This window comes from Vulpes vulpes, chromosome 15, assembly GCF_048418805.1.
Source record: "Vulpes vulpes isolate BD-2025 chromosome 15, VulVul3, whole genome shotgun sequence".
NCBI lineage: Eukaryota > Metazoa > Chordata > Mammalia > Carnivora > Canidae > Vulpes > Vulpes vulpes.
Window position 1 is genome coordinate 91439919 of NC_132794.1, and position 18481 is coordinate 91458399.

General features: G+C 35.6%; 1 protein-coding gene across 11 annotated transcripts in view; it reads left to right on the forward strand.

The window, feature by feature from the left end:
* BTRC (beta-transducin repeat containing E3 ubiquitin protein ligase) overlaps positions 1-18481 on the forward strand; it is a 184773-nt gene that overhangs the window by 62279 nt on the left and 104013 nt on the right. For 9 of the 11 annotated variants that reach the window (XM_025992389.2, XM_025992399.2, XM_072739825.1 and 6 more), the window contains one exon: positions 5255-5362. The exons of the other annotated variants lie outside the window; for them this stretch is intronic. In XM_025992389.2, the coding sequence (XP_025848174.1) occupies positions 5255-5362 (108 nt within the window). The remainder of the gene's footprint in view (positions 1-5254; positions 5363-18481) is intronic. 11 annotated transcript variants of the gene reach the window in all.

The following is an 18481-nucleotide window of genomic DNA, read 5'->3' on the forward strand; positions in this document are numbered from 1 at the left end:
TACATACAGTAACAAGTGCTACAATAAAATTAAAGCCTGTGCCTGAACTTTTCTAAATTTTAATTAAACTAATATAGCAGCTATTGTTAAACACAATTTAGTACATTATTGTATTTTTCCTTGCAGTTACTGTTTGTGTTGGTTAATTTATTTCCCCAAGATAGATTATAAACTACTTGAGAACAAGTCTTTATATAGGTAAATCTTTGTGTTTGGGGGAGATAAACACATTGGGGTCTTCCATCATTACCATGTAGTCACTGTAACAACTCTTCCCAACTTGAGTTCACTCTCCCTTTAAAATGAAAATATTAATGACTCTTTGACAAGGTTTGTAATCATTAAATGAAATAATGTATTTAACGGATCTAGCACAGTTTATACCTGCTAAGTTTTGGTTCTCTTCTCTTTATACTCCATGTGTATCCATTCTGGTAAAGAACAGTAAGTACTTGATGGATGAATTTATTGATTCTGTGGCTTGCAGTTCATAATGGCTTCCCCGAACATTTTGAAGTACAAGTGACATTCATGGAAGCCTTAGTTATGACATCACTTTTTTTTCTTTTTTTTTCTTTTGCATTCTTATTTCAATTTTACCATGACCTTGCACAATAAGGCTAAGCAGATAGGACTGTCCTATATGACAGGTGGGAGTTTCATTTTTAAAGTGAACTAAATTGGGATTCTGAAGAGGCAATCATTGAATTTGAATAGATAGAGTCTGAATATATTACATGGCCTATGGAATACTATAGTTCTCTTGGCCTGACTTTTAGTTGATATAGTAGTGAAAAGGGAATTCTTCTATTCCATGGCTTAAGGATACATAAACTCTCAATGCAGCAATCTTTTTATTGTTGATTATTATAGCTTCTATTACTCCTAGAAGTTGACCAACAGGGACCTGAGTTTAGGAGATTTTGTCATTCAGCTTTCATATAGTAAATGCTGAGGCCAGCCCTTTGCCTGCAGGGCCCTCTGTCAGTGAAGAGGAACTGTGACTTTTCTCCAGGCAGCCAAGTGCGGGGAGGAGTCAAGGTTTTCAACTGTTCTCTGTGAAAATGAATTTGTACTGTTGAACCTGAAGGGCACTAGATAGTATATTCTTCTTGAAGCCCTGGAGGCCCTTTGTTGCAACATTTCAATCTCTTTCTGATTCTTCCAAGTAGTAGAAAACATGTTCAAGCATTTTTTAAAATGCTGTGTCTGATTTTCAAAAGCTAGTAAACGTATTCAATTGGATAATAAACTTTAGTTGTAATAATATAATCTTCAACTTTCTTTGATTTTTGCAAAGTAGAGTTAGTTTGGAGTGAGGTCAAGTGGGGAATGAGCTGACAAGACAGATTATATGCAGTGTAGGGCTGGATTTGTATAGGATGAAGGCACGTATGTGATATAAACTTGGTTGTAGCTTTTGAGATTGTGTAGGAGAAACATTTAAGGAATAGGTCATTCACAAGTCTTTTAACAGTTAATAAAAGTTAAATATTTAAACATGAAACTATAGTTGCTAGGTTACATTTTGGTTTAGAACCTGCTTTTTTTTTTTTAATTAAAATGTTTTTAGATATAGAGAGGAAACCTTAGAAATTTAAATATTTTGCAGCCTAAACTTTTGTGTGTGTGTGTGTGTGTGTGTGTGTTTTAAGATTTTATCTATTTATTCATGATAGACACAGAGTGAGAGGCAGAGACACAGGCAGAGGGAGAAGCAGGCTCCATGCAGGGGGCCTGACATGGGACTCGATCCCGGGTCTCCAGGACCACACTCCGGGCCAAAGGCAGGCACTAAACCATTGAGCCACCCGGGGATCCCAACTTTTGTGTTTTAAGTAGAAAACTATTTGTGCTTTTCAGGTTAAAGGTAAGTTTTAAAGGGGATTGTGTATTAAACATGGGGAAAATAGAACGGATGTAGATCTTTGTCAGAAATTGATGAATCAGGATGTCCCTAAAATAAATAGAAATATAGAATAGTAACCAAAATGACACTACTTTCCACCCTGTTACTTCTTGCCCAAATTTCTTTTGATTTTCCCCTTCCTTTAGAAAATGCTCCTAAATGTGTAGAAGGGAAAGAGTTAGTAGTGTAGGGGTTATAGCCTATTCCATTGATTTTGTGATTATTTTTTTTCCTCAATGTTTTTAAGTGACATTTACCAGTATAGACAAGATTAATTGTTACAATCCAAACCAATTTGAAAATTGGTTTTTAAATTGAGCTATAATATATAAAATCTTATGATAATGTGCAGATCTGACTATATGCAAGCACAGTTTTCAGATCCACACCAATTGTCTTGTAATAATCGAAAATGCATCCTCTGTGTGGTGTTTGTAAGTTAATGCTATTTTAGAAATCACACCAGTATTTCTAGTGGCTTTCTTGGGTGTTTGTGGCTCATTATTGATTATAGTTTTATCTTGAAATTTTAGTTTAAGGGATGAGGTAAGTCCTTTCAAATTCTTAGTTAGGAGTGTTGATGGATGATAGAATGAATTGCATAAAGATGACCAATAGTAAGGAAAGAGATAGTAATTAATCAAGGACATACTGCAGCAATAACACAGGATCTAATATAAAATGAGAGAGATGAAATGTTGCAAAGAGGAATGTCTTAAAAACTTACCAAGGAGTGTTCACAAATATAAATATATTTAATAAAAAGAAGAGATTTTGCAGATGGCTTCAGTATGGCTAAAAGTATATGAGCCATCTACCTCTTTTGAAGGGAAGAGAGGAAGGGAAACTGTCTTCTTATGCCTATTGCTTTTTCTTTGTACCATTTCCTTTTTTCCTCTTCTGTATTTTCATTTTCTTTTTAAATTTATTTTCACTTCAATTCACTCCCCTACTTTTCTGAAATTCAGTCCCACCTTCAGAATGAGACTTTTCTTCTGCCTAACATCCAGAGAACTTTAACCAACTGCTTAATAATATGCAGTGTCTTTCATTAACCACAAGAGGAACTAACAACAAATTTTTTTATATTAATGATTTTAAACATAGAAGAATTTAAGTTTGAGAGAATGTCACTAGAATGGATTTTTGTCCCTTGTTCATTGTTCTATTCCTCATGCCTAGAACAGTACAAGGAAAATGCTCAATAAATCCTTGTTGAATGAATGACTAAAAACATTAGATTTAGAAATTTTTAACATCATTTACTTATAAAAATTATTTTAGCAAAGAACTTGGTGCTTCCAATGTAGAGCTGTAATAGGAGAACAGTGATTTTTTTTTTTTCCAGAGAACAGTGATTCTTAAGGAAAAAAATTTTTTGTCCTACTCTCCCTTATTCTCCTATTGCCTTCTGACAACATGAGACTCTCTCCTGAGAACTACTGGATAAGACTGAAATTAGTATAAATAGTTCTAAGGAGAGTTGAAGTAAATGAGAGACATACATTGGCAGGGTAAAAGGGAGAAGGAAATTACAAGTTCACAGGATGGAAATAAGATGGGTATTTAAACAAAATACCAAGTTAGGTATTAGCTAGAGCACCAGGACCAATTAGAAGGACAGAGAAGGTGAGTTAATGTAGGCAGTAGGGAAAGATCGGATCAATAGAGTGCTTGGATTTCGTACAATAGATACAGGGAGCCATTATGAATTATTGGTGATAGTGACATGATAGTAAGGTGAACACAATTATTCTATTTAGCCGCTGTTTGTAAAATGGATTATAGCTTGAGGTGAAGAAACATTGGAAACAGTGAACAAAGTTAGGAGGTTGTTGTAGTAGTTTAAAGCAGTGTAGCTGTTGTGGTTGGTGTGCTATCCAGTAATGTCTTCAGCAAATAGCCTTCTTTGAAGTCTGATATCTCCACATCATGACCTAGGGATGCATGGAGGCAGGAAGAAGAGTTCTGCACTAAAGAAACAATGGGCCAGCATTCCAGTTCCTACTTCTCTACTTTTTAAATTCATGTTCACGGATACAAACTTCGATTTTTCCTGGGCATTAATCACCTTAACTTAAAATGAGGAAATAATGACCTCAAAGCAGGATCTAGACCAGATCATTTTTTTGGAGTCGTTTGTAGCACACTATCCTTAATATCAGTTATAGACAGTGTGAACAATGAATACCATATTTTGTTTCCTAATATTAATTTCTATAACTAGAACATTTTAAGAATAAAAAACTCCCATCATGATATTAAATATTTTAAGACTTAAAATTTCAATTTTAATATTATGTATATTGACTGCTATGTTTTAAAATATGTATTCTTGTTTTTATATGTGGTTTGATCAGGTATTTAGTTTATGTGGTACTCTTAGATTGTTGATGGATTAACCTTAGCTTGGGGAAAAAAAAAAACCTTAGCTTGGGATACATTTAGAGAAACTTGAAGAATGTAAAAATTCTTTTAAAAAGATGCAATGTTTTATAAGATTATAGGAGCAATAACACTAAAACTGTTTAGTGTTACTAGAAATCATTCCTACCTTTTTTCCCTAGTGAATACACTATATGTATACTTACACTCACACATACCTTTTTATTTAGAAGATTTTAATACCAGCAACTTTTTGGGGTTCTCTCTTTTTCTGTCCTTGTCACTTTTTCTTTCTTTCTTGTTTTCCCTTCTGTTTGGGTTGCCCCCTCTCCTTCCCCAATCCATCTGGAAAGATGAAGAGGCAGCTGCTCTGGTAACTATGCATTTTGGTTAATGAATAGCAGACTAACAAGATACATAAAACATATGCAAACTGCAGAGTTAGTTGCTGTCAAAACTGTGGGGGTATAATGCGTTCTCTTTCCTTCTTCCCACCTTCTAAAACAAAACAAAACTTTCCTATTGTATTTTGCTTTCTAATTTAACCTTCCTAATAATGAAATTACTGTGAAGTGTTCCTTTTTCTGTTTATACAGTATTTCACCCTGTGGTGAATTTATGAGAGATGAAGTGTACAGAGGAAAAGAATTGATTAATTGGATTAAGAAGTAGATTTTCTTTAGACTCATACATAAAAGAACAGAGATAAAAATTTTTACTAAATATTTGGTTTTTTTGACCTTTAACCTCCTTTCTTTCCCTTTGCCTTTTGGCTACTAGTGTCTCTTTCAAGGTACTCTTTGGGGTTAGGACTAGTAAGCAGTATGTTTCTTGAATATGTTTCTATCAGAAAGGCCAACTGCAACTGGAATATTGCATTCAGCCAAGCCTTGAAAATTCCTGTAATCTGTGCCATCCTGTCTCATACTGTCCCATCTCATAGTTGTCCTCTCTCTGCAGTGCTCTATGCCCAGGTCTCTGTGGCTGGGCTGCTCCAGCCTGGCGGACAGCATGCCTTCGCTGCGATGCCTGTATAACCCAGGGACTGGCGCACTCACAGCTTTCCAGGTACTTTCTCTGTCTCTGTGGGTTATTTGCGGGCATTAGTGTATGTCTAATTCATTAGTGTGTCCTCCTTTCCTATGCTTTACTTATGTTCGCTTTCTCTTTCATATTGCCTGTATTTCACATCACTCAGTACTCCTTTAATGATTCATTTTTTAATGTAGACCCGGACTAATGCACTCTTAAGACGTTTTTATTATTGTAATTGGTTTGCCAGAATTGACATAGCACAACATGACTATTGGTTTTCATATTTAGTACAACTATGATAGTGAATTTTAAAATAATTTCAACAAATAGCATTTATTATGTAATGTTTGCTCTGGATCTACAGAAAGCCAATTAATGTAATTAATTTTAATTAATCACAACTAATTGAACACCTTCTTGTGTTTTTCTTATAATTATTAAAAATAGTGCTCTAATTCAGAGTGTCTCCTGGCTACTATCCTCCTTTATATATTTTGGGGTAAGATCTGCATTTATTTGTCTCTTAATTAACAGGTGTAGTTTCAAGGTAGAAAGGCCTTTTAAGACCTTTGAGTACAATATTCCTTGAAATAGTGCAGCTGGTCTTGCATGAACTGACAGATTCTAGTTTCCTTTAGTCTTTCTTAGAGGCAATTAGGACATTTCTAGGTTGTGAGAGAAATCTTTAGAGAGAATGGAACATTTGTAGAGAAAAATCTAAGAGCTTGATGCCCATAGCTTACAGATTTGGGTCTATATATAGTGATTTTCTTGGCAGAAATGTTATCTGTCCACTTGAGGTATTTCAATTTGTGTTTTAGCATTTGATAATAATACACGAGTTAACTTTTTGTTTGTTTTTAACCTATGTAGCTCATATTCTATTTAGAAGAATTTCAAATGCAAGCATTAAGCAAGCATCAGAGTGCTTATGACTGTAGTCTTAGTTAAAAGAGAGGAAATTAAGTATTCTACATTCCTGAACTGTGCTAACAATTGCTAGTCTTTAATGATACTATTTAGTGGTGATAATGCTAGGTACCTATTTCTGTTTGTCCTTTGTAAAACATGATATTAAACTTCCTTTGCTTGCTTTAGGAGATACAATATATGAAAATGCATTTAATATTAGTTAAATCAGAGCTTCTATACTGTCTTTGTGACTAGTATGATCTTGAGCAAGTCATTTCACCTTCATCCTTATGTTCCTCGTCTGTACATGGGGACTACAGTAAAGGCATGCAGTAAATGGCTGCTGTTTTTATTGTCTTCATCATCATTAATATTATTGCTGTTATTAGAGAATGTTGTCATCCTGTCAGTATCCATTTATTTCAAGTATTTAAATTTTTTGGCTGCATATTGTATTGGTAAAGTTTCTGCTCTTGAAGAACTCACGGTCTAACCTGTGGGTTTTTAATCTTTTTAGGGTTGTAATAAGTTTAGCTAAACTACAAAGTCTAAGACAACAGTCACTTCAAGACTGCCCTCGTTTCAGACACCAGTTGCAAGTTCAGGAGCCCCATGACCCCATTCATGTTTGATAGTTAACTAGAAAGGACTCAACAGAACTCTGAAAGTTGTTATACTTAGTTTATTACAGGGCGAGAAACAGGTTAAAATTAGCCAAAAGAGAGACATATGGGCAGATTTTTGAAGGGACCAAATATAGAAGTTCCTATCATCATCTCCCCATAGATTCATGCCCTGGCCACAGTATATGACAGTACACACAGGGCACAGCCAACTAGGGAGATTTACCCAAGTCTTTGATGTCTGTAGTTTTTGTTTGGGGGCCCAATTACAAACTGCCTGCATGGCTGTCTCTTAGTCTCTAGCCCCTTCTGTGGTCAACTAATTCTTTCAGCCTTCATTTCCTCTTGGGATTGGAACTGGAAAGTATGGCTCAAGGCCCCGACTATAAATCAAATTTGTCCAGTGGCCCAAATCCTCAGGGAAAGAAAGACTGTCCTCCTAGGTAATAAGTTCCAGAGGCCTAGATATACCTTCCATTAGCCAAAACAAAGACCAGACCTGTCTTTGGATGAGGTTAATTCATTAATACACAGGGGTCAGGGACTCCTTTGAGTATCTGATGAGAACTATAGATCTTTAAAAAAATGTATATAACACATAGACAAAATTTTATTTAATAGTTATGTGTATAATTGCTATATTTCTTTTAAATCACATAATACCCAGAGTATAAACTCCCAAACTGAAAAATCCTATGAGAGAAATGTGCAGGCAGCCATAAGAATATATAAATGAATCTGATCTAACCCAAGGGTGGGAGTAAGGAAGATCAGATAATAAATGTTTGAGTTGGGGTGCCTAGGTGGCTCAGTGGTTGAGTGTCTGCCTTCGATTCAGGGCGTGATCCTGGAGTCCCAGGATCGAGTTCTGCATTGGGCTCCCTGTGAGGAGCCTGCCTCTCCCTCTGCCTATGTCTCTGACTCTCTGTGTCTCATGAATGAATAAATAAAATCTTAAAAAAAAATGTTTGAGTTAAAATCTCCAGGATGAGAAGGAATTAACTAGGCACAAGGGAGGAAGGGAGAAACATTTCAGGCCTGAGAAAGAGGCAATGCAAAGACCTTGGGGCCAAATGGAGCTTGGTACATTTAAAGACTTTACTGGAAAAATACTATTATTTCAGAGAAGAAGGAGAATGGAGCTAGGAAAGATTGAGAAGCTTGATCATGCAGGATTTGTGAGGCATCTTAGCCTTGATGCTAAGAAGAGCGGTAAGCTATTGAAAAGTTGGACTTAAACACAAGTTTGACCTGATCAGATTTGCATTTATTTTCTTTATTATGTATAAAGATTTATTTATTTATTTGAGAGGTTGAGAGAGAGAGAGAGAGAGAGAGAGAGAGTGCATATGCACATGAGTAGGGTGGGGAGAAGCAGAGGGAGAGGGAGAAGCAGAGTCCCTGCTGAGTAGGCAGAGGCTTAATCTTGTAATTCTTAAAAGATTAGTTGCAGTATAGAATCTGAAACCATATCAAATTTTGTGCTCTGTTAGATTAAAATGCATTGGTCTCAATCTTTTCAGCAAATCATGCTGGAACATCTATGTGCAAAATAATGAACCTCAACTATTACATAACATATATATATACAAAAAATGTACATAGCATAAATATACAAAAATTAACTCAGATTGGATCATAGACCTACATATGAGCTACAGTTACAAAACTGATAGGAGGAAATGAGGGAGAAAAAAATCATTATGACTTTGGGTTTGACAGATCGCAGTGAGATGCTTCTTTTCACCCTGGGATGTAGGGACTGGGAATTTGGTAGACTCTAGGTAGTTAACATATTCTAGCTTAGCATGAAAAATGCTGTGCTAGAAAATTCCTTGAAAGAAGAAGCAATCTCTTGTATTTATTAATTGACCTGCACAGTGTTCTGTAGAGTGTTTTTTAGTATTTGGGGCCCAGTAAATACTGATGATTTGAACTATATTAGATCAGTGGTAAAGATAATCATATACAATTAAAAATTGTACAAATTCCTCTGACTTCAACACCAAGATATGAAAAAAAATTCAAATTTTCATTTGGTCTAAAGCAATCTTAAATTTCAAGTCATTAGGAAAGAATTCTGAAATTTGTCCCTGTAATGCAGGACTTTCTCTGTTTGGTCTTAAATATCAACAAATACCTATTTTAAAAATGTTTTTGAGTCCCCTTGTAAGTTATTACTTTTAGGATATATTTGGAGAAAAGTCAGTTTAGAGATTTTGCTGGAAAAATCAGGGATAGATTTAGTGCATGGGCCTTGAAGTATATTGCAGGAATGAAATTGTGTTGCACAGGCAGGAAAGAGGTGCTTAAGAAACATGTTAGAAAAGTAGACCAGGGGATCCCTGGGTGGCGCAGCGGGTTGGCGCCTGCCTTTGGCCCGGGGCGCGATCCTGGAGACCCGGGATCAAGTCCCACGTCGGGCTCCCGGTGCATGGAGCCTGCTTCTCCCTCTGCCTGTGTCTCTGCCTCTCTCTCTCTCTCTCTCTGTGTGACTATCATAAATTAAAAAAAAAAAAAAAAAAAAAAGAGGGATCCTTGGGTGGCGCAGTGGTTTGGCACCTGCCTTTGGCCCAGGGCGCGATCCTGGAGACCCGGGATCGAATCCCATGTCGGGCTCCCGGTGCATGGAGCCTGCTTCTCTCTCTGCCTCTCTCTCTCTCTCTCTCTGTGTGTGACTATCATAAATAAATAAAAAAGTAAAAAAAAAGAAAAAAAGAAAAAAAAGTAGGACCAAAGGCTGTTTTATAGCGTAGAGGTTATGAGCTTGGGCCCTGATGCCAGACTGCTTGAGATTTGAGCCCGGCTCTGTCTGGATATGACTTTGGGCAAGTACTTGACCTCTTTCTACCTAGGGTGTTTTTGTTGTTGTTGTTGTTGTTTTGTTTTGTTTTGTTTTTGTCAGTAAAATGGGCATGATCTCTCATTGAGCTGTTAAATGACTTAAGTTTAGAATAGTGTCTGGCAACAAATGGGTTTTGTATTATTGGAAAAGTGCACAGAGGATAGGTTTGGAGGCTGTTTTTCACCTTGGTATAAAATGATATACTATTAAATAAAGTCTTATTTTTTTTTTCATTCCTTGTACCCCAGTTTTGTGTCACAGGGAAGCCTGCTCTTGGTTCAGGTATTGATAAGAAAATTTTACTTTTCTCAATATTGCTATAGGTATGAATGTTTATTTTTCTCATCATTATGTCTTATGTAGCAAAAATGGAAGAAATGGGGCAGCCTGGGTGGCTCAGTGGTTTAGCGCTGCCTTCAGCCCAGGGCGTGCTCCTGGAGACCCAGGATCCAGTCTCACGTTGGGCTCCCTGCATAGAGCCTGCTTCTCCCTCTGCCTGTGTCTCTGCCTCTCTCTCTCTCTCTCTCTCTGTTTTTCATGAATAAATAAATAAAATCTTTTAAAAAATGGAAGAAATGCTTATATTCTGATTTTATTCTATTAATTCAATCAGTTCTGTCAGGTTCAGTGTGCACACATGCTCAAGATTCCTGGCTAAGTTAGCAGGTAACAGGATTTAAATCTGTTCTTTCCTATTCCCATTACGAGAATTACAACAGTCTTAGTACATTTACATCTTTCCAATTTGGGTTTTATTTTATTTACCTATTTAGATTTTTGTTAATGTAAAATTTATACCTGGTGAAATACACTGATCTAAAGTGTACTCTTGGATGAGTTTCACAAATCTGTATGTTTATGTAACCTCTTTCTCAAGATACAGAACATTTTCATAATCTGAGAAAGTTCCTTTGTAACTTCTTCCAATTAGTACTCCTCTCCACTATGCAATGACTATTCTGATTTGCCGCCAAAGATTAGTTTTTACTTATTCTTCAACTTCATATAAATAAACTCATATTAGGATACATTATTTTGTGTCTTTTTTTTTTATCAAGATGGTTTTGACATTTGTTCATTTTGTTAGGTTTATCAGTAATTTATTTTTTTATTGTTGAATATGTTATGTTCCATTGTATTACTGTACCACAGTGTGTTTATCCATTTGTTTATTGATAGACATTTGGATTGTTTCCATTTTTTTTTTTTTACTATTATGAATAAAGCTACTATTTATAGTTTGTACGAATCTTTTTGTGGACCTGTGTTTTTATTTCTCTTGGTAAATGCCTAAGAATGGAATTACTGGGTCATAAAATAAAGTATATTTTTAACTGTTAAAGAGACAGTCAAGTGGAAATAGCCCAAGTGTCCATTAACTGATGAATGGTCACATCTTCTTTATCCATACATACACACACACACACATACACACACACACGCATACACACACAATGGGATATTACTTAGCTATAAAAAAGAATGAAATCTTACCATTTGCCTCAGTATATCTATCTGTCTATCTATCTATCTATCTATACACATACATAAACAATGGGATATTACTCAGCTATAAAAAAGAAGCCTTAAAAAAAAAGAAGTCTTGCCATTTGCAGCAACATGGATGGAGCTAGAGAGTATTAGCCTAAATGAAATAATGCAGAAAGACAAATACCGTATGATTTCACTCATGTAAGAAACAGAACAAATGAGCAAAGGAGGGGGAGAGAGGGAGAGAGAAGCAAATAAAGAAATAGATTATATTTAGAGAAAAATTGGTTACCAGAGGGGAGGTGGGGGATGGTGGTGAGCATTAAGGAATGCACTTGCTATGATGAGCACTGGGTATTATATGGAAGTGTTGAATCACTATATTGTACACTGAAACTAATATTACACTGTATATTAACTAACTGGAATTTAAATAAAAACTTAAAGAAGAGGGATCCCTGGGTGGCGCAGTGGTTTGGCGCCTGCCTTTGGCCCAGGGCGCGATCCTGGAGACCCAGAATCGAATCCCACATTGGGCTCCCGGTGCATGGAGCCTGCTTCTCTCTCTGCCTGTGTCTCTGCCTCTCTCTCTCTCTCTCTCTCTGTGACTATCATAAATAAATTAAACAAAAAAAAAAACTTAAAGAAGAGAGACATCAAGTAGTTCTTCAAAGTGGTTATCCCAGAAGAAATACTTCTTTTAAGTAATATGGTCAAATGTGTTTAAGGAAGTGAACTGGTAATAGCTTCCTTGTATTTTTTTCTTTGAAATTATTGCATTCTTTAATAAGTTTGAAACACTTTCAAAGCCAAAATTCTGTGACAATAGAAAAAGAAGAACCTTGAACTCATTATTGACTTTGTTGGGTTATCATCAGTAACTCAGATGAAGTGTTAACATTGCAATGGTTTGATTATTAGCATTTTACACCATACATTTTAAACAAGTGACTTTAGAAAAGATGCTGAAAATATTGTTTAAATAGATTCTGTGAGGACCTAGATAAGGACCTAGATAATTTGAATGTATTTTCATTTTCATCATTCCATTAGTTTGTCCTGGAAAGTATATGGGTGATTAAGAGGATTTCTGTTGATTAACAGTGGATGTATTTTGTATCATTTGCTCATCCTCAGCAAGTGGTGATCTTATTGTCTGATATTAAATGAGAATGAGCAATAGAGAGAAAGTACTTGAAAATAGCTGAGTAATTAAGATTCTTTATTTTCTTTAGACACTGAAAGAGAAGAGAAATTTTAACAGTAAGAATATAACTAGATTTATATGACTTGACACCACTTAGAATAGGTGTCAAGTATAGCTATAGTATTTTAGGGAAATCTTGAGCTAAATGAACCGTATAATATTTTAATATTAGCAAGGGTCCCTTGTCCAAGGTTAAAATTGTTGGGGGTTGACTTTAGGAAATACAGTGTATTTTATTGTTTAGCAATATTTAGAGATTTACTAAATCTTAACCATCTGTTAAATGAAATGTTAGAATGGAACAATACTAGAAAAATTAAGCATTATTCAGAATGTATGTATGTAAATCTTCATTTTACATTTGCAGTTTTTAGGGCAATATGGCTCACCATACTGAATATCAACTAACATTCAAATCTTATCAGAAAATAATATCATTAAGAAATATTTTCCCATTACAAAAGTGCTTATCAAGCCCTAGGTAATACTCCCCCATTGTACAGGAATAATTTCAGTACAGCATAATTTCTGTTTAATAAAATATCAGTTCTTTTTTATTGAACTATGTTGACATTTGATCTATGTTATCCCAGCTATAACCTTTACATTAGTTCGCATTTAGGGACAAATAAAAAATGCTTTTATTTTGTGGGGGAAAACACATTTTCCCCTGCTTATAAAACTATTTTATTGCTTATTATAGAATATATACATTATTTGGTAAATATATAAATAAGGAAGTGTCACCCATAATCCTTACACTTTAAGATAATCATCATGTTAGTTTCCTTTAATCCAGAATGACATCTCTTTGTGCATGCATGTACACACACAGGCATGTCTGGGCAAATGTAGTTTAGTTTCAAAATATTTTCTATTCCATTTTATTATGAAATTATATAAAAATTAGTTTTGATATTATATACAGACAAATAGAAAGAATAAAGGAAATATTTTAAGTGTCCTCCTAGATACTACCACTTTATTGAAACTAATACTTTTGAATTTTAACTATGACTTATTCTTGTCCAAATTCTACATTCATTATTAGCCAGTTACATTGATTTCTGTCACTCTTTATCTCATGGCCAGTCGCTCATGTTTGTAAATTAAACATAATTTGAACTTGGTTTACCATTCATGTAATTGATTAGCAGCTTGCCACCACTTCCCTCTCATGTAATTCTAGCCATTTCAAATTTACAGTTCGCAAAAGGTGCTGCGTTCTCTTATGTATCTGTGTCTTTGCAAATTTTGTTCTCCTTAGAAAACCCTACAGAAAACCCTACAGAAATCACCTATCCTCCCTAACCCCTACCTCCCACATGTATCTACCTGGCTTCTTACTCCTCTCCATGATTCAACTCAAGTAGTTTTACCTCTAGGATAAAGGTCCTCGCAGATCTTTTCACCCTCCCCCTTAACCTCATCAGAGCAAATGTACCCAGGGCATGCAATAGATACCCCTGTCATAGCACTGATCTGCTATTTCAACTGTTCTCTCACTAGACTGAGTTTCTTGAGAGTAGGACTATGTTTTGCTCATTTTATATTTCCAGTATCAAGTACAGTGCTTGATACAAAGTATGTACTTGATGAATTTTTGCTGAAGGAATGAATAGACTTAAATCATTTGAAGAAAACTTTCAATATACATAGAGTGGGAGGAGAGCAAGCATTGAATTGCTGATGATGCCTACATGTATGTGTAGGCCTACACATACTGTATTCAGAAAGAAGTCATGATAATTAAATATTCCAAAGATCACACACTGACATGGAAAAAATGAGAACATGCTGAATCTGATTTATTGGCAGTCCTCAAATTTTATACATTTGGCTTTCATACAGCTCATACTATGATGATCCCCTCTGAGTTAGATTTTGTGTGCTGAATTTGGACTCTTGTTGATGAACAAATGCATATTTCAAGCTATTTAATAGTGGCACTGCTAGCCAGTTAACAGTTCAGTTTCAATGATGTCAACTTCTTTATCTTCACAGCAGTGTATGTTTGTCCAATTATTTGACTATTTTATTGCCTTTTACTCTTATTCTATGAAAGAATAGACACTGGGAAAATTAAAATGATGATAGTAGTGATAAACACAGTCTATAGAGAAAAGATGGAATTCATTAAGCATACTGAAAGTGACCCTTTAGGCTTGATTAGGCACAAAATTAAAGTACATGCAAAATGTTGGAAGTATATTATTGAAGATCATTTCTTAAAAAGAAAGTTTTATAGATTTAAAAAACACATTTAACTAACATTGGACTGTATTGTTCAGCTTCTACCCTTTCAATGTTTGTTTGTCTATAGGAATTTCACTAAGAAAAGGAGAAATGAACTGAATTTGCTGCATTTTACCTTATCCTGGAAATGGTTTTTCTTGGAGGAATCATTAAGACCGATTTATCTTTCAAGGTGCCCACTTGGGTTATTTAAATACTCCAGTTATTTCAAGTTTTGTAATAATAGATTCCTCCATTGCTGAGTATTTTGACATGCCTGTCTGTGATGCTGGGAATGTTCATTTACAGGCCAATGTGCAATGTCATCTAACGTTTAGAGTAAACCAAATTATTTTATTGTGAGACAATCAGATTTCCTTAAAATTTTTTTTTCCCTAATCGTTCTGAGAAGTTTAGCTCTTTACTTCATAAATAAGACTTAGTTTTTGTTTAGGTTAAATAATCTTGGATTATCCCCAATTGCTCTAAATTCAGTGTGAGCCCTAGTGGCAAGAGAGAGAATATAGGTACCCCAAGGGACCGGAGGTTGCCCCAGGGTAGGAAGCACAGACCAGAAGAATGGAACTGATGAAAACTTGAAGGGTGTTGGGAACTTCTGTGATTGCACTGTCCTCATTGGACAGATTCTTACTGTGGGCAGTTAAGACCTGTATCCTCTGAGGTACATATTACTTTCCTTATATTCCAAGATTACCTTCTTGTTATTCTTATCTTTGTGCTGAGTAGAGGCCAGAGTATCATAGGAGTTCTTTCTCTGCTATTCAGGCGTCATTGTTAGTTGTTTTCTGACTGCCACAGCCATTTGTACCTTCTTTCACTATTGTTCTGCTTTATGTGGTAGTGTTTTATTGTTTTGCTGTCCTTCCTTGTGTTAGTTTCTAGACTTGGTATTTTATGTGGACTGTCAAGATGTGCAATCTTGGTAGATAAGCAGCACTTAGGAAACTTTTTTGTCCTTTTTCATGACGAGAGAGAAACCCAGGTTATTTATGACAGCCTTAATAGGGGGAAAAAAAGACGCATCTCTTCACTTGTTTAGCTGCATTGGCCTCTAAGAATTGTAATACTTTACCATTGGGAGGTGATACCCATGAGTTTTGTTTTTCCTGAGAGTGATGTTGAGTAGCCTTGAGCTTTTCTATATTCTCTGGCCCAGTCCTCTGGAGACTAAGTCTATTATATTTTTGAAATAGTTATTTGGGTCTAAGATGTAGCACATCATTATGAAATGGCATGTTGCAGTGTACCTTCCCTTGCTGAATTATATGTCATCTGCCTTTTAAAGTTCTCAGCTGTACCATTCAAATCCTGAAGACCTTTGATGCAAAGCTAGTATCCGTGTCTGGATATGAATTATTTTGGAATTCTGTGCCCTGTAAAGTTGATATTAAAAAAGCATATATGCATTTTTGTATATGATCCTTCAGCAAAAAGTTAAGTCTTAGCCTGATTTGGCCTAATTTTTTTGTGTTAGAGGTCGTAAACAGAAGGGAAAGAGTAGAAGGATAGGTACTCATTTTTATGTTTCACACATACACAAATATATATAGTGTACTACTTCAAACTAGTAAATATAAAGCTTTTGTATAGCATATAAAGTTATAATTTGAAAGAAAGCAACATGATTAGTTTTACTAAAATATAGTTGCTATTGTTCATTATAGTTTCTGCCCTTTACATGAGCCATGTTTTTAGGTGAGTGCCTGCTTCTTTACTGGTGATAAAACATAAGGGAAATTCCTAGTATAATATTTGATATATCCCCTAGATTTGTTAATTGGCAGGCCATTAATTTTTTAAAGCATTTCCATTGCAGCATAGTGCAGTCCTTTGGGGGGAATTGGTAAAATGAGGATAAAATGGGTACAGGTTTCCAACAGCTTGAAAATAACGCAGTATTTGACCAAAATCTCTTTTGTATTCCCTACTCTGGTTCTTTTCCAGTAGTCCTGGAAATATGCCTATGGACTATTTACAGTGAGATTATAATACTGAATCATGGTTTTGGTGAATATAAGCCAGAGCATGTGGCTCCAGCACCCCAGCTGGCAGTAAGCTCTCCCTAGGTTTATGAATGTAGTTAGATGGCCCCCAACTGTTTACAAGACAGCAGAGGTGAGGTCTTTGATTGACAAGTCAGAAATGCATTATATCATTCTCTCTGCCAGTCTGTGGTTCATGCTGTTAAAAATGTCAGCCTCCAAGTTTGAATGGCAGCCTGAGGGCCTTAGAAGCTTTTTGTTTTCTGAGATGGAAACACAAATTGGATGTGTGCCTGAGCGCTTCATCCTGGGCTGTAATTTCATCTTTTAGCTAAGAACCACAAGGTACATGAGCAAAGCACCCTGTAAACAATAATACTGTGGAAAAAAAAATAAACAAGGTCGTGTTTCTGGTACGTTGATCCGATGGTGTCCTGACCTCTATCACGTTGAACATCTCCACTCTGATTGCTGTTCCCTTTGGCATTACAATGAGAGAAAGAGAGACTGACATAGGAGGAAAAGATTTAAAGTTGCAGTGTCGTTGCACATTCCTTGTATTGGCTATGAAATATTGAACTGTCAGAATGTGACACTTGGTTTTTTAAGCAACCTTTCTTGTTTGAGGTGTTTGCAGTTCATTCCTTTCTCCCCCATTTGTCTGCTCTCATTGATAGGGTTGGAGGTAGTTGCCTTAAATGCATGAAAAGGGACAATGTTAAAGAGAAATGGTGCTGATGGAGCCAAATAAACTCACCACTGGAACATAAGTGTAGGCTGTGAGGCATGGGCAAAAGGAGATGAAAGTCGAGTTAGTTCATTAATCTGGGGGTTTATGGAACACTGCTGTAAGGAAGACTCAGTTTACGTCTCCGCTGTTTCTGTAGAGGCAGGCGGTTGGGAAAGCAGTAGTGGTTAAAGAGAAGAAATGGAATAACATGTTTGTTAAACTTGTCAGTTCACATAAAAATTAACCCAACTCTGTTATTTATTGCTCTCATTATCCAGTATCTTTGGGAAGTGGCTCATTATGAAAGATTTAAAGTTTTAGCAAGAAAAAACCTTTTTAATGTGCAAAATTCACATTTATAATAAGGTTGATCAATAGGTCATGTGGAAGAACCATTATGTTTGTATTAGTGCAACTTAATGACACATGAATAGAAAATCTTTGAAAAAGCCAAACCATAGATTTCTTGGTAAATATTTTCTAGTAGTAGAACATATTTTCTATTGCTATTTAAGTTGCAGTGTATCCTTTTTTTTTTTTTTTTTTTTTTTAATTCATGAGAGACACTCAGAGGCAGAGATACAGGCAGAGGGAGCCTGATGTGGGACTCAATCCCAGGACTCTGAGATCACAACCTGAGCCAAAGGCAGATGCTTAACCGCTGAGCCATCCAGGTGCCCCCTTAAAATTTTTCTTCCTAGGAAAACAGCACTATTGATAGATGTGTGCTATTATCTTAATCCATTTTGGGAGCATAAACCTTACTAGTAAAGTTTTAAGTGAGAATGACCTTTTGTAATTCTTCTGGAGAATGAGAAAGTAGAAATTTGTGTTGAAAGTACTTGAATTAACACTACTGATGGTGGTGTTTTAACACTATTGATGTTTTTAAAGGACAGCTGTTTCGTTCAGCTCTCTCTCTTTACAAATATGAAAGGCAGAGAGCTATTTTCTGTCATAAATACATATTGAAATGCACTGGAAAAATAGTGGTAATCATTTTTGACATTTTTTAATTCCCTCCTTTGAGGTCATACTGGAGAGGAGATAATATTTGTAAAATAATGCTTTGCTCCCTTGTGCCCAGAATTATGCCCTCATTTACA